The sequence below is a fragment of the Passer domesticus genome, chromosome 2, assembly GCF_036417665.1.
Source record: "Passer domesticus isolate bPasDom1 chromosome 2, bPasDom1.hap1, whole genome shotgun sequence".
Classification (NCBI taxonomy): domain Eukaryota; kingdom Metazoa; phylum Chordata; class Aves; order Passeriformes; family Passeridae; genus Passer; species Passer domesticus.
Window position 1 is genome coordinate 104416788 of NC_087475.1, and position 13768 is coordinate 104430555.

A 13768-nucleotide genomic window follows, 5' to 3' on the forward strand; every position below is an offset into this window, starting at 1 on the left:
TCACCAAACCATCTGCAGGAGGAGGCAAAGACGTGTAGTTCTTAACCATGTTTTTTGGTGCTTATTTACTCTGTGTATTTGCATAAGTACCAACAGAATTTGAAATAAAAGCCTCTTCATGCACACATTCATATTCCCCCACCCCACAGACAGGACAGCTTCAGCCCCTATCATTCCCCACACTTCCAATGGAAAAAAATGTGTGTGGGCAGGGTGGGGGGATAGTCATGAGCAGAAGCCACGATCTGACTCTGTCAGCAGATGACTTCTATTTGCACTCGTTAGCACTGCCCTAGCGTGAGCTAACACCACCCCCTCGGGTAATTTAAATTTATAAAAAAATAGAAAAGAAGGGGGAAAAAAAAGCCTGTATTTCTATATTTAGGAGGTTAGGATAATCAGGGTGGAAGAGCCCATCTGTTTGGCGTTCACTCCAGCTGCTATGGATGCGGAAATTTGTCTATTTTCTTTCCTTTTGCCTGTTTTGACTTGTCCTGGCTGACTGTGAGAGAGACACAGAGAGCGTGATGTATGGCCACAGCCATTTAGGTCTGCAACTGTGCACCATCCCATTGGAGTCACAGCAGAACCACTTGACACATCTAGGGTCTTTCCCACAGGAGTGTAAAATAGTAAATAAAAATTATTGCTGCTGTTGTTATTATATTTTTATTGATACTATTAATAAGTCTATGTTTATAACACTGAAGACAGAACAACACAGAAAGACAGAAGACAAGATAAGACACATCTTAGACCTCTGTAAAAGTCAGCTTTAAGACGGCAGCCTCGCATCTGCCAAGTTTCTTTTGGGAGATCTCCCCAAATAAAACTGAATTTTTGTGGGATGCCAACTCGTTGTCATTGGCATTAGCCACTGGATGGAGACATAGCCACACTTCTTCTCAAACCAACCTCTTCTGCCATTTTTGTCCCAAGGCTCTGTGAAAGTGAGCTAAATTCAGAAGTGGCCTTTGATCTCCCACCTTCCTGAGCTGGCCAGGCTCTGGTCCCAAAATACTGAGGATGCAATTAGTTCAGGTCTCCTGATGCTGTTCATGTCATAGACATGAGTGCCACAGTCCTTGTGGGGTACAGCATCACTGCCCTTGTAAATCTAATGCAGTTTTACTTCTTTTGCTGCTAAAGGCAGCACGCATCCCTGCAGTGTCTTAGGGCATGTGGCAGACTGTTGGAATTTGCTGTTTACTTTGTTTGGTACAGGTGACTGCTTTTTAATTTCAATGTTTCAATGTTTTAACATTCAGGTCATAAAAGGTGCAAGGGATGAGCAATAAGTTTGGATATATTTCATGTGATTAGTGTTCTGAAAGCCTTAGAAAGAGGAGAGAAGACTGTTGGTGCAATATTCAGAATTCCACTGCCAGCTTTTCCTACAGGATCTTCTCCAGCCCTGGGGCTGGAATCACAGTACAGTACATGGAGGAGGACAGGTGGGTAAGGAGTATGGATCAATAAATAGAAATATAGATTGGGGAGTGCACAGTCCAGGCGCACACTCCTAGTCCAGATCTAGCCCTTCTTTCTGTTGTCTGACAAACATTCCCTCACCTTCTCAACTACATGAAGCCAAAACTCTCCTGCTGATTTCCGTGTGTACAAGATCAGGATCTAGACCATCACCTAAAGGGCAATCAGTGTGTACAGATGTCCAGAAACCCTCTTTGTGGAAGCAGCCCTCCTCTCATGGGTGCAAGTTCCTTGCATACAAGCACCGATGGACATCGATGGCCACATTTGGCAGGCTTGTCTTCATGGTGTGTCTGGTCTGAGGGTTTGGGCTCAGGTGCATTTCTGATCATGAGACATAACACTTTACTCCTTTGGCTCTCTGCTTCAAGGAGGTCATTTTATCTCTCACAAGTCAGCAGGGACAACTCCTCTTCCTCACCCAAAACTGACTGCCTATTTCTGCAGTTGCATCCCACATATCATTGATCACCCAGAGACGGCTCTTTCTCTTCCCAGTTTCCCAGACCACCCTCTCCTGAACTGTCCGTGCTCTTCTGCCAGCTACTTAACTCAGTAAGTCCAGAAGCATTTGTTCCCTTGGGACACAAGGCCCCTGCATCCACCCGTCCTCTGACAGAAGAGCAAAGGCCTTAAACATGTTAATTTTCTTTCCATAAGGTTCATGACATTAGGTGACATATTCACTGCCATGCTCCACCCTCTACTGCACATAAGAGACCCCACACAGGTCAGCCCAAAGACACAAACAGGAAGAATATGAGGTCTCACTGGTTCACAGACCCAAAAAACAACTGTTTAACTGTGCCTTCAGGTAGGCCTGAAGCACACCTGTGTTAGCTGAAGGGTGTCTCACACAGCTTCAGAAGCTGCTTTCCAGAATCTGCACAAAAGTTGCACACAAAAATGTAGACCTTCAGCAGCTGAAATTGTTGCAACTGTTCTAAAGTAACTCACGCCTATTCTTTGCAGACCCTGAGGAAGTTCTTCTTTCTGTGAGGCATTTTTGCATTACTTTTGTCGAGCATTTTTTTAATATTTCCAAGTACATGGAAAATGTACTGAAATCTGAGAAATCTTAAAATATTAAGATATAAGTAAAAACTGAAACTTATGGCTGAGGTTTTGTTGTTTGTTTTTCAATTCTTCCTGCTATTTCCTCCAATATTTAAGGGGGGGAAAAGCACAGTGACATGTATGAGAAACTTCAGATAAACTGACTTGTATTTGATGAAATCAGAAATACTGCAACTTAAATTCAACATTAATATCACCCTGTAATTGCAGATGAGGAAACAGAATTCTCTTGTATGTTCACTTTCATGAAAGATAAATTTGCTTTGTTCTTTATTTTGGTCCCTAATTCAGAAAACCACTTAAACATATGCTGAAGTTCATAATTTGCCACTCTACCACTACTACTCAGGAATATGCCTGAAGTCAGGCATATGCACAGCACGCTGCTGACTGTGGACCTTAGAGCATTCTGTTCATTTCTGCAGCTATTCTAATTTAGTGACGTAAATGTACAAGGAAGTAACACATTTTGAGCAATTTTAGCACTCACTGGCAAAAGTGAGTTTTGAACATGCCTATCCCCACAAACAGTCTGAAAAATTATTAAAAATTAATAGCTAATTCTCAATACATTTCAGAAACTGCTTCATTCTAGCAATTAGTTTGAGCTGTCAGGATAGTGAAATACTATGGCATGAACTTTCACTTTGTATCATTGCTGAGCAACCAAACCTGGAGCTGAAATGCTGCTCCCCCTCTTAGGAAGCAGTTAAAAAAAACCAACAAACCTTCTTATGAGCATGTGGCATGTCAAATATTATTTGTAGAAGCTATTCAGTAAGTAATTTCAAATAAGTAAAATGCAAAGAAACCGCAGGATGTTCACAAACAATTTCAAATAGAAATGGAAGAGGAATTCATTAAATAAATTATTTGCTATAAATTATTCACCTACCTCTAATCTTACTACCACTTAGACTATAAAATTCATGCCATAAAAGATACAGGATTCATGCCATAAATGATACAGGATACATAACAAGGCATCATTAACTTGTGCATTTCCCAGTGCTGCTTTATTTTGACTGTACAGTTATATGTGCATTATTATATATTATATATATACACATGCATTAAGATAGCCTTTTGGCTTTAATGGACTTTGAGTGTAATATGTTTCTGTTTTTAAAGCTAAGCTGAGGAGACCTAGTCTGATTTTAGCCTCTAAGTTGATTTTGAGCTCCAAGGCTGAATAACTCTTCAAATCTGAGAGAATAATCCAAGCTGCACTCTGAGCAAAGCCAAAATGAATGGAAGCCTTACACAGTTCACTAATTTAATGAGATTTCCACACCGTGGACCCATTTCACATAAATTCACAATGAGAGGTGGACACTCCTTTGTGTCCATCAAGCCACACAGTGAACATTTTCATACAGGTGAAAGGGGTGAGGAGAAGCTGGAAGCAGGTCACTGGCAGGAGACAACAGCAGCCTTCAGGGACCCTCTGGCCAGCACTGGAGCACAGGGTCAGCAGCATCCCCACCTGAATCACTTTTACCCTTCTGCAGAAGCAAGAGAAGCTGACAGCTGTGCCTTGGCTATATGGCCAGAGGAACAAAAAAAAACAAACCAAAAAAAAAAAAAAAAAAAAAAAACACAAAAAAAACCCCCAAAAAACCAAAAACAAAAAAAAAAAAAAAAAAAAAAAACCAAAAAAAAAACAACCTAAGTTACACTATAAAATTAATTTTAGCCAAAAAAAAAAAAAAACCCAGAAAGGATTCTCACTCGTAACCAAGGATGAAGGCAGCTTTTTCTTCTTGTTGCTGTCCTGATTTGTTCTAAGTGACAGCTATTTTCCACAACTTGTTTGATCTCCAGCAGTTGTTTTATTATTTTATATCATAACTGTTTATTTTTAATTAAAAGTATAATGAATGTTACTGAATTTCTCCATTTGTGGAAAACTGATACACATTGTCATTCTTTGGTTATGGAGAAAGAGAATAAAAAAGGATTCTTGCAGTTGTCAGAAGAATCTCTCAATTATCTCCTAAGCAAATTTTATTGCCGTGAGTTGCAATTAATGCTACTCCTCACCACCCGTGCACATTTTTACCCCTTGGAAAGGAAAGAAGAGTTGGTTCTGACTGACTCATAGCAGGCTCAGTCCATTTGTCCAGCCCAGAAGCCCTACACACGGTGTTATTACACACTGGTATTTCCACAGACCTTCTGAGTGCTTGAAAAGACCCCCAGTGGAGGCAAGAGCATGGGGTCCACTCAAAAAAGAGACCTCTTGAGGGCTTCAGTCCCAAGTCCTGACACACAGACCTCAAAGCTAAATAAGCTTTACCACAGCAATTTCTACATCAAACACAGGGAGAATAGCTGTGGCTCTGCTGACAGGACTGCTTCCACTCCTGCTTATTGCCGACATAAATTCACATCAGCTAGGCTGTTTAAAAAGAGCCTGAGGGAATTGTGTGCTTAATTCCCATAGGTATCTTATAAAATCCCAATTGTAACAGACAATGCTCTATTTTTTCTATTTTCAGGGTGAAGCCACACCATGGGTAGAGAGTGGATAAGGAAGAAGGGCTGCATTAGACATGATGGAGACCAAGGCTCCCTTAAGCAATGAAGAAAATACTTCAAAATGCCTGAGGACCAGACTCACTCTTCTCTATAGGAGTGCCCTGGCTAGCACACCTCCACCATGCAGGGCAAAACTCACACAGAAACACAACTTGAAGGCAGGACAGTCATGGCTCAGGCCATTCTAGGCCTCCCAAACGAGCCCTGATCTGATCCTGATTAGCCCTGGCTGATCCTTTAGCAAAACGTAGTCAGGAAAGATTTTCTCCAAAGCATCCTCAAGGCACAGATTGTTTATGATTGCCACCAGTGTCACAGTGCACCCAGCATGTGAACGGGGAGCAAACTGGAGGTGAGGAGGACAGATACCTTGTACACAGCACAGTCCCCTCACCAGTGACCCCGAGGCCACCCCTCTGGGAGTCCCATGCAAAATATTCATCATGAAGGTGGTCGAGACAAGGATGAGGGAAGAACTGCATTTGATTTAGTCGCTGCAGATTTTCTCTAAAGACTCAAAATTGAAAACCACCCATAGCCACTGCCACGAAACTTAGAATGAAAAGTATTCAGCAAGCCACTGATTAAATCAGTGGCCAGGCAGCATTTTCCAGTGGAGAAGGCATGGGCTAGCAGTCAGGAGATGCAGGCTCCAACCCCAGGTTGCCTGGGAGTCCTGCATGACCATGGCAAGGGCACCTCCCATCTCAGGGCCTCAGTTTTCCCCATCAGCTGCATGGTGATCTACATAACATGGCTGTTACCTGAGTCAGTGAAGAGAAAGATTATACAAGGATTAGCATTAAAAAAGTGGGTGGGCAGAGTGCAGCATAGATAGGAAGGGTTCTGAAAAATACATGGGCCTCTGTCTTCATGCTCCTCATCTCGTTCCACAAAGTGGTTACTAAAAGCAAAAATAGTATGCTCTTCCCTACAAAGGCAGCACACAGCAGACACATATATTTAGATCACTGTGAAACAAATACTGACTTTTGTCCAAGGTAGGAAAAAGGTACCCTGTTCTACAGAGAGGGAGAAAGACAAAGACGACTGAAGTCACCCTGAAGCAAGAAAAAGGAAAGAATCCAGACCTCTGGGACAGATTCAGCTGTGGTATAATCATTGATCTTAGCCATATTCAAGAAGGTCAGGAATAAATGACGAGCCTGACCTGGAGGTCCATCAGGTTCTAGGTGCATACAGGACAAGCACTCATCTTCCTGCATGTCAAACGAGTAATTTCAAACTCCTAAATAAATGGTAAGACACTGCAGCAGAAACAACCCTCAGGAAGGACAGGACAGAACACCTTTTCAGTAATTTTATTTTGCAGCTTTTTCGGCTTGCATAGCTATCCCCCTTGCCCAGCTGAGGATGTCACATGCTGCTTTTCCTCTCCCAGGAGACATCAATCTGTCACTAGGGCCACTCTTTCGACACTATCCCCCAACATGTGTTCTCTAGCCCTTCTGCTTTATCAGAGCACAGAAATGACAGCACAGAAACCCAGTGGCAGCAGGTGGGAATGGAGCCCACATCCCCTAATCCCAGTGCTCTCAGCCAAAAAAACCCAAAAATATATAAAAAAAAAAAAAAAAACAAACAACGAAAAAGCAAAAAAAATAAAGAGCTCCCCCAATCCCCTGTTTTTTCCCTTACATGCATAGCATCACTGCTGCTGAACTGCAGCCTCAGAGAAAGGAAAGAAAGAGGCCCAAAAGGCAGCTAGGAAACCCACCGTCCATTGGCTTCCCTCCACACGAGGCGATCGGACTCCTTCTGCTGCAGTGACTTGGCAAGCACACCTCACTCTGACTCAGCACCTCGCTGGCACCTCCTGTCAATTATTCCCACAAACTGCTGACGCCGGAAGGGCTATTTGCAATTAGGATGCAACACAAGCCGGTGGCGGTGGGATGCCTCAGCTCCCCCCCTTCACCTGCAGCGGTGCCCTCGCTGTGAGCCCTCTGGCTCAGGGCTGGAGCTCCCAGAGAGGGGGAAGCTGTGGGGGACGGGGCACGTAGTGCAGGAGGGCTGGAGGATGGGGATCAAAGGGGTGGGGGAAGCCTGCCTCTGCTGTACCTATTCTATGCATAAACAGACAACTGCTGTCAGCGTGGCAGCTGAAATGAAGACCTGCAAAAAAAAAAAAAAAGCCAAAAAAAATGGCAAAAAAAAAAAGGCAAAACAGCCACTGGGAATAAGGGCGAGAGCAGCGAGAACAGATGAAACTATGCAAAAAAGCTACAGTAGAGCTAGCACAGAGCATTCCCCAAAGAACAAGCAAAGCATAGCTTTGCTGCAACTCTGTGCAGCTGAGATGCACAAGCCTGCTCTCCGTGTCCCAGGCATTCCCCGCACAGGAGAGGGAGGCACTGATTACGGATGAGTCCCATAATAAGGGCCCAGGGCGCAGCAGCTGTTTCAGGGGCAAAAGGAAGGGCTGCCCTTGACAAGCCAAGGACATGACGATTCTGCAGACAGACTGGGGCCATTCTGTCCCTCTGCCAAGTAGCCAAGGTCCTCCCAACCTCTCCGAGTCACTAGCTCACACAGCCAGAAAGCCAAGCAGGTCTGCACACGAGCAGCTCCACAGCCAATGGAGATGTTCAGACAACAAACCCCATCAAACAGTGAAGATCAACCACACAGTTAGTTATGGAAGCAGCCCAGAAATCACACAAGCTCAGCAGTGCCCTGCAGAAACCCTTCACTAAAGCAATCCATCTTCCACCCATCTCTCTCTCCTTCCCCAAGGGTTGTGGGGAGCTCCAGGCCCCCTTCACTGGCACAAGCAGTGAGAGGCAGCAAAGTGAGTGCTGTATTTCTTTCAGGAGCTTCCAGAGACCCTTTAACCCAGAAGCAGGCCTGCATTTGCTGAGATATCACCTCCAAACCAAACATTTCAGGGTGCAGGTAATGCTGATAGACCACATGGGAACACAGGTCAGAGCAGGTAATGCTGATAGACCACATGGGAACACAGGTCAGAGCAGGTGGTGTGAAGCTGGAGCAAAAACTCCAAGAAGCACTTTGGGTTCGATGCCGTGAAGCAGTCCCTATAACATGATTCAACAGCCTCTTTATATAGCCATACCTACCAACACAGTGTCCAACATGCCTTGCAGTCTGTGTGCCCACAGCTGCAGAGTTCATCACAGACTCATGCCCTGCCTGGAAATTCAGTGTGGGTAAAGAGGCCAAGACATCAAACTGCAGGATGGGTGATACACACATCTCATCTAGATAGCCAAGGCTGAAGAGGGAGAAAGGTTAACTAAAAAACAACTCTCAGTAAAGCAACTTGTATTTCCCAATGGCCTCCTGATCAGGTAAAGAATATCTACTGCACGGTGTGGAGTGAGAGCAAAGGAACAAAGAAAACAGAAAAAAAATAATGACTTCAGCAACATGTTCAGGAATTAGCTAAGAGTCACAGCAGGCTACAATTCTGCAGCGTCTAAAACAGCATAGGAAGGACTTGGAACAACCTGTCCCAGCACACTTAGAAGCTAAAAGCCTGCAACTGATCTAAAGATACAAAGTAACAGTGACTGCTACACAAACAAATTTAACACCCTGTAAGAAATACAGTAGCTGAATTTTGCATTGTGCCTCTCACGTGTTAGAAAAAACAATTAGAAGCAGAAAGGGTCAAAACAGCCTAACTCCAAAAGCAGCACAAGGAAAATTGTTACACTGTATAGTGGTGTGTTGAAGCAATCTCAGCATCATCCCTGAGAATGCACTCAGTGTCCTAAACAAAAAACTGCTGAGAAGCAAGAGAGTACATTGTAGGGCCAAACAACAGAAACAAGAAGTGATTCAGTCTAAACAGTTGCTTCATAAAATGATAGATACGATTGAAGGCAAAACTGAAGGCCAACTGCAAAAGCCAAAACTCAGTCATTTCAGTACATTTAAGAGATAAGTCCAGAAGTGCAGAACAGTTGAAGAAAGAAATTTCTCAAGTGGCTGTAACTAGCAAAGACCAGCAAACTCTTGCTAGGTCAGGTGGTTCTTGAAGTTGGCGTGCTCTTCACAAGTGAGGCTACAGGCTAACCTGGAAGTGTCAGCAGGGCTTGGTTAAACCAGCCCAGTACCCTAAGCCCATAAAGGTACACAATAAGAGACAAACCAGCTTGATCTCTGCTCAGGGGAACTTGTGGCCCTGCAATCCACTCTAATTTTGGAAGGAAAAGGACAGGACAAAGTAATTAATTTTCTGTCACTTCAAAGTGCACCTGCTAAACTGTTCTGGGCAGGATGCCAGTCCACTGCCAGACCTGTCCCCTGCTTGCCTGGCATGGGAACTCCTCCCCTTGCCTTGCCCCCAGTGGGGTTCAGGCCAGCTGAGGTCAGGCTGAGTCCGGAGCTGCTGCCCCACTCAGTGCCCAGGCTCAGAGGCACGGGAGACCCTCTCCCCCTGCCCTTGCTCTGGCCCTGATTACAAGGGATTACCCCCAGGTTTCTAACCAGTTCTGGGGTGGTTTAATCTATTCCTTAATATCTGGAAGAGAGACAGGAAGCTGGCAAAGTGATTTGGGCTGGCTGAGACAAAAGAAGATTGAGAGAGACTTCCAAGGGATCTCACAAAGCTCAGCAAGTGGGCAGCATAATGCAGGATGAAATTCAACATTACCAAACGGACAGTAATAAGAACTTGAGAGAATAATCTGAACTACTCATATACCATGGGGCTCTAATTCAAATGTAATCGCTTGAGAAAAATATCTTGGTATCACTGTGAACGGCTCAATGAAAACATCTGTTCAACATACAACGGTGGTCAAAGAAGCAAGCAAGCTGTCAGGGTGTCTAAAGGCACAGGCTGAAAAGAAGGATGCAGGAAGTATTCTAATTCCACCATGAACACTGAAAGTGCACCCTCAGCTGGAATTGCTGTGGTTACTTCTGCATGGCACATTTGAAAATGCAGAAGGTAGAGAAAGGTTTTGTCATTCACCAGTCAAAAATGCCTAATGGTTAAACACTGTTAAAATTGAGACAATTTAACTTGGAGATGAGTTAAATAGAAAGAAATTATCAAATGGGAATGAAGAAGTGAAACAGGTACATCTCTGTGAGTTTTGTTTGCTTGTGGGCTTTTTGTGTTTGTTTGTTGTTTCAAGAGAAAAAAAGAAAGGTTGTTCAACATAACTGAAGAGCAGGAAACATGACTAGCCATAAGGAAAATATAGTTCTTTGCCTTTTCTGTTTTTACTTTTTCTGCTTCTTTTAAGCACAGCCAATAATTAACCACCAGGAATGATTAGCCCATGTTAAAGTCAAGTCAAGAGCTCAGCACAAATCACAGAAGCCCATGCATTTATAAGAATACTGGGAACATCCACAGATACATCAGGTAGAACAAAAAAAACCCCAAAAAGTAGAATGGAAAAAGCATGCTTCCAGGCACTAGCCAACTTCTAATTAGTGGGGATTAGGAAGTAATCCCCACAGTGGGCCTGCAGAGAGGGTGTGCCAACCCACTTGCTCCTGGCAGAGGTTGTTGATGTGCTGGGCAGAGGGAGAGCTGAGCCTGGAGCCCACCCGCAGCCCCTCTGCTCAGGAGGCCAAGGGGTTGGTGTGTCCAGGGCCACTGCACACCCACCCTGCTGGACACCAGCTGAGGGCACGGCACCAGGGGGCTCGGTGAGCCCAGCTCCTCCTGGCCCCTTGGCAAGGGGGAAGTTTTACGTCTGCTGCTTTGCAAGTGGGGGGGCTTGCCTGAGGAAAGGGAGGAGATGGATGCTTTATTCGCTATACATCGGTAGAAGGAATACATATGACTTAATTCATTTTATGGCAAGGAAGTGGAGTGAGGACATGCTATAACATTAAGAGAAAATTGGGTTTTGTAGGCATTGAAGTCCAGAGCAATGCATACACCAGCCTACTCCTAGGGCAACTTGTAGCACAGACATGACACCAGACTCCTTTTTGCTAAATGTCTGGCACCAATTTCTCACTGAGGAGGTTTTGGCACCTCCCATTGGAGCATCCAGATTTGGCCATAGCAGCAGAGACCAGCGGGCTGACCTGGCCCAGGACTGCTTAGATAGGCTGCTGCAGAAATGCATCAGAGATTGTAAAGAGGGTGTCATTGCCTCCCCACAAACAGCACTCCTGCCTTCAGCACTCCTGGAAAAATCAAAGACTAGAGGCAACTGGAATAAGTGGAATTCAGACACTGGCTTTCTCCTGCTGATGCTTGTGAAGCAGAAGTTCATGTTCTCATAGCTAGGTTGGCTAATGAGAGTATGAGAAAATAACTGCACAAGTTTTTGTCCCTAAATAAGCAATCTGATCAGCATAATACCAAAATTACACTTGAAATTAGCTTCATGCAGAGATGCAAATGTACAAGTACTGCTATGCTGCCAGGAGGAGAGCTGTGGCTCTGCACATGCACAAATAATAAGGGACTAAGCTCAACCTGCTAGTCCTGTTCTGATTTCTCCAGTGACTGTTCCAGAAGGGGAAACAAATATTAACAAATATTTGCTGTATTTCTTAAATAGAAACTTGACTTTTTCAGTACAATGCTCTGCAGCACAATGAATAAGGAAAGAACAAGAGCAGTGCCACATATGCATGTACGTGGTGTTTGCATACATGTGTCAAGATGGCAAAAATAATGGGCAAAGACTGTGCACAGGTACCACCAACTGCTGCAAGCTGGTTTTTATCACAGTTCTTTTTAACTGCCCTGTGGAAATAAAAAGCAGCAACCATTAACGCTTTACTGAAGTTACTTCCACTAAACCAAAACTTATCAAACATGGGACACTTTGTAAAATCATAACTGGGTTTCTAAAGAAAAACAGGAAGGAAAAAAAATCAAAAATACAGAAACATCCAATTTAAGCATCTTTGGGATGAAAAATGTTGACTTTTCACATCAAATCATCTTTTTGCTTAGGGTACTTCCTTGTATTGTAACAATACAACTCCCCAAAGAAACAAAATATCAGTGTCCTAAGACAGAATTTCTCTCAAAAATTTCCTTTCAAAACCATCAAAGCATTTGACTTCTACTTCCATTTAGAATGAAGCCAAATTCCTCAGTCCTGATGAAACAGAGCAGCCCAGCTCAAGCACTGAAAAAAAAAAAAAAAGGCAGAAGCCAGGACATAAGTGACATCCAAAAGCAAAGATGAAAACTTATAAGAAAAAAAAAAACTCAAAAAAACACTTAAAAGTTCACTCTGCAGAGTTAAAAATTATGTCCTTTCTCCCTGGTGCACAAGACATGAAACAGTTGCAAGAATAAAATAGGGAGGCATATGACCAGAAGCCCTGTAATTCTCTAAAGGAGAGGCTGGGCAAATGTCCTACCTGACAGCAAGAAAATCATTTCATCTCTGCACACATCAGTTTTCCATGCTATAAATCAAACTGACTGCCCTCACAAAGTAAGTTTGGAGACTCTCAATTGGGTAATGTTCATAAATAACTATACAAACACAAGGTAGTAATAACCAGAGAACTGTCTTTGTTACAGTGCTGTCTGTTAAACAACCAGGAGCTAAAATTTTCTCTGAACACTTACAAAAGGGAAGGCAGCATTAATGCTCCACAAGAAGGAAACTACAAAGAACAGATTTTCAGTGCATGCACTTCTCCTTGAAATAAACTGTGTTAAAAGCACTTTACTTAAAAAGCACGATGATAGTAGCATCCTGCTAAATATAGATGACTCACCACAATTTAGTAGTGAACATCCCTAAAGAGGACCATTACATTATTGCTTAACCTGCTGCATAAATTTAAGCATCCTCCTGTGGTTACAGTTTGTTCCAAGACACTCAAGATTACTACCAGCATCCACTGACCTTCAGTGGGTCACAATGTCTCTCTGAGTCTTGCTTCCTCCATCTGTACTATTGGTACAAGAATAAAAACACTACTCCCCCAAGAAGGTAGGAAAAATAATTCCTAAGTTTCCTAAGTTAAAGAGTTGTTTATACCATACTTTGTATATCCATATTACTACTGAGCAACTAAATATAGCTGCTCCTGAGGCACTCTGAGATCCCTTGAGAACAGAATCTTATAAAAAGAAAATTGCAGTTTAGGCAATACTGAAGAAACAGAGATAAAGAATTGGTTTCCAAAATAAGGGAGTGATGCCCACTTCAAAAAGAAGTAGTTAATGCATCTGTGCCTACCGCTGGGGACCAAGGTCAGGTCACAAGCAAAATGATTTATCTACACGTCACAAAACCACACAGCTTGACACAAATGGCAATCTGTTCCAAAAAAAAAAAACCAAAAACAAACAAACAAAAAAACCCCTGCAAAAGCATGGAAGGGCAAGGGACTGAGACAGTACTCCCTTTCTAGGGCTGAGGACCTGGTGCAGGGCTGGGAAGCACGGGTGGGTAGGACAAGGGTGCTGCAAGGCCAAAAGAGTTTCAGGTGTGAGAACCTTGGACCGACAGGAGGGCGACTCCAAAAAGTCACGTGAGGAGTTGTAGACCTGCTGTTGCATTAATCCACTACAGCCAGGCACCCTCACCCCCTGGTCTCGCAAGATCCATCTGCAGTGGACTGTAACACACTGAAATCTCACCTGTTGCAATTCTGTGTCACAGGATCCAAACACCATGCAGTTAAAAAACACGTCAGTTCTGCACTCTGACTGTACCCGATG

At 43.6% G+C, this 13768-nt stretch overlaps 1 protein-coding gene across 6 annotated transcripts in view; it reads right to left on the reverse strand.

Annotated features, from left to right (window-relative positions):
• The window catches only part of IGSF11 (immunoglobulin superfamily member 11), a 139835-nt gene that overhangs the window by 88145 nt on the left and 37922 nt on the right, over nucleotides 1-13768 (reverse strand). Inside the window, exon 1 of one of the 6 annotated variants that reach the window (XM_064410226.1) lies at nucleotides 6848-6997. The exons of the other annotated variants lie outside the window; for them this stretch is intronic. Within the exon in view, the coding sequence (XP_064266296.1) occupies nucleotides 6848-6854 (7 nt within the window). The 5' untranslated portion in view covers nucleotides 6855-6997. Of the gene's footprint in view, nucleotides 1-6847; nucleotides 6998-13768 lie in introns of those variants that run through there. 6 annotated transcript variants of the gene reach the window in all.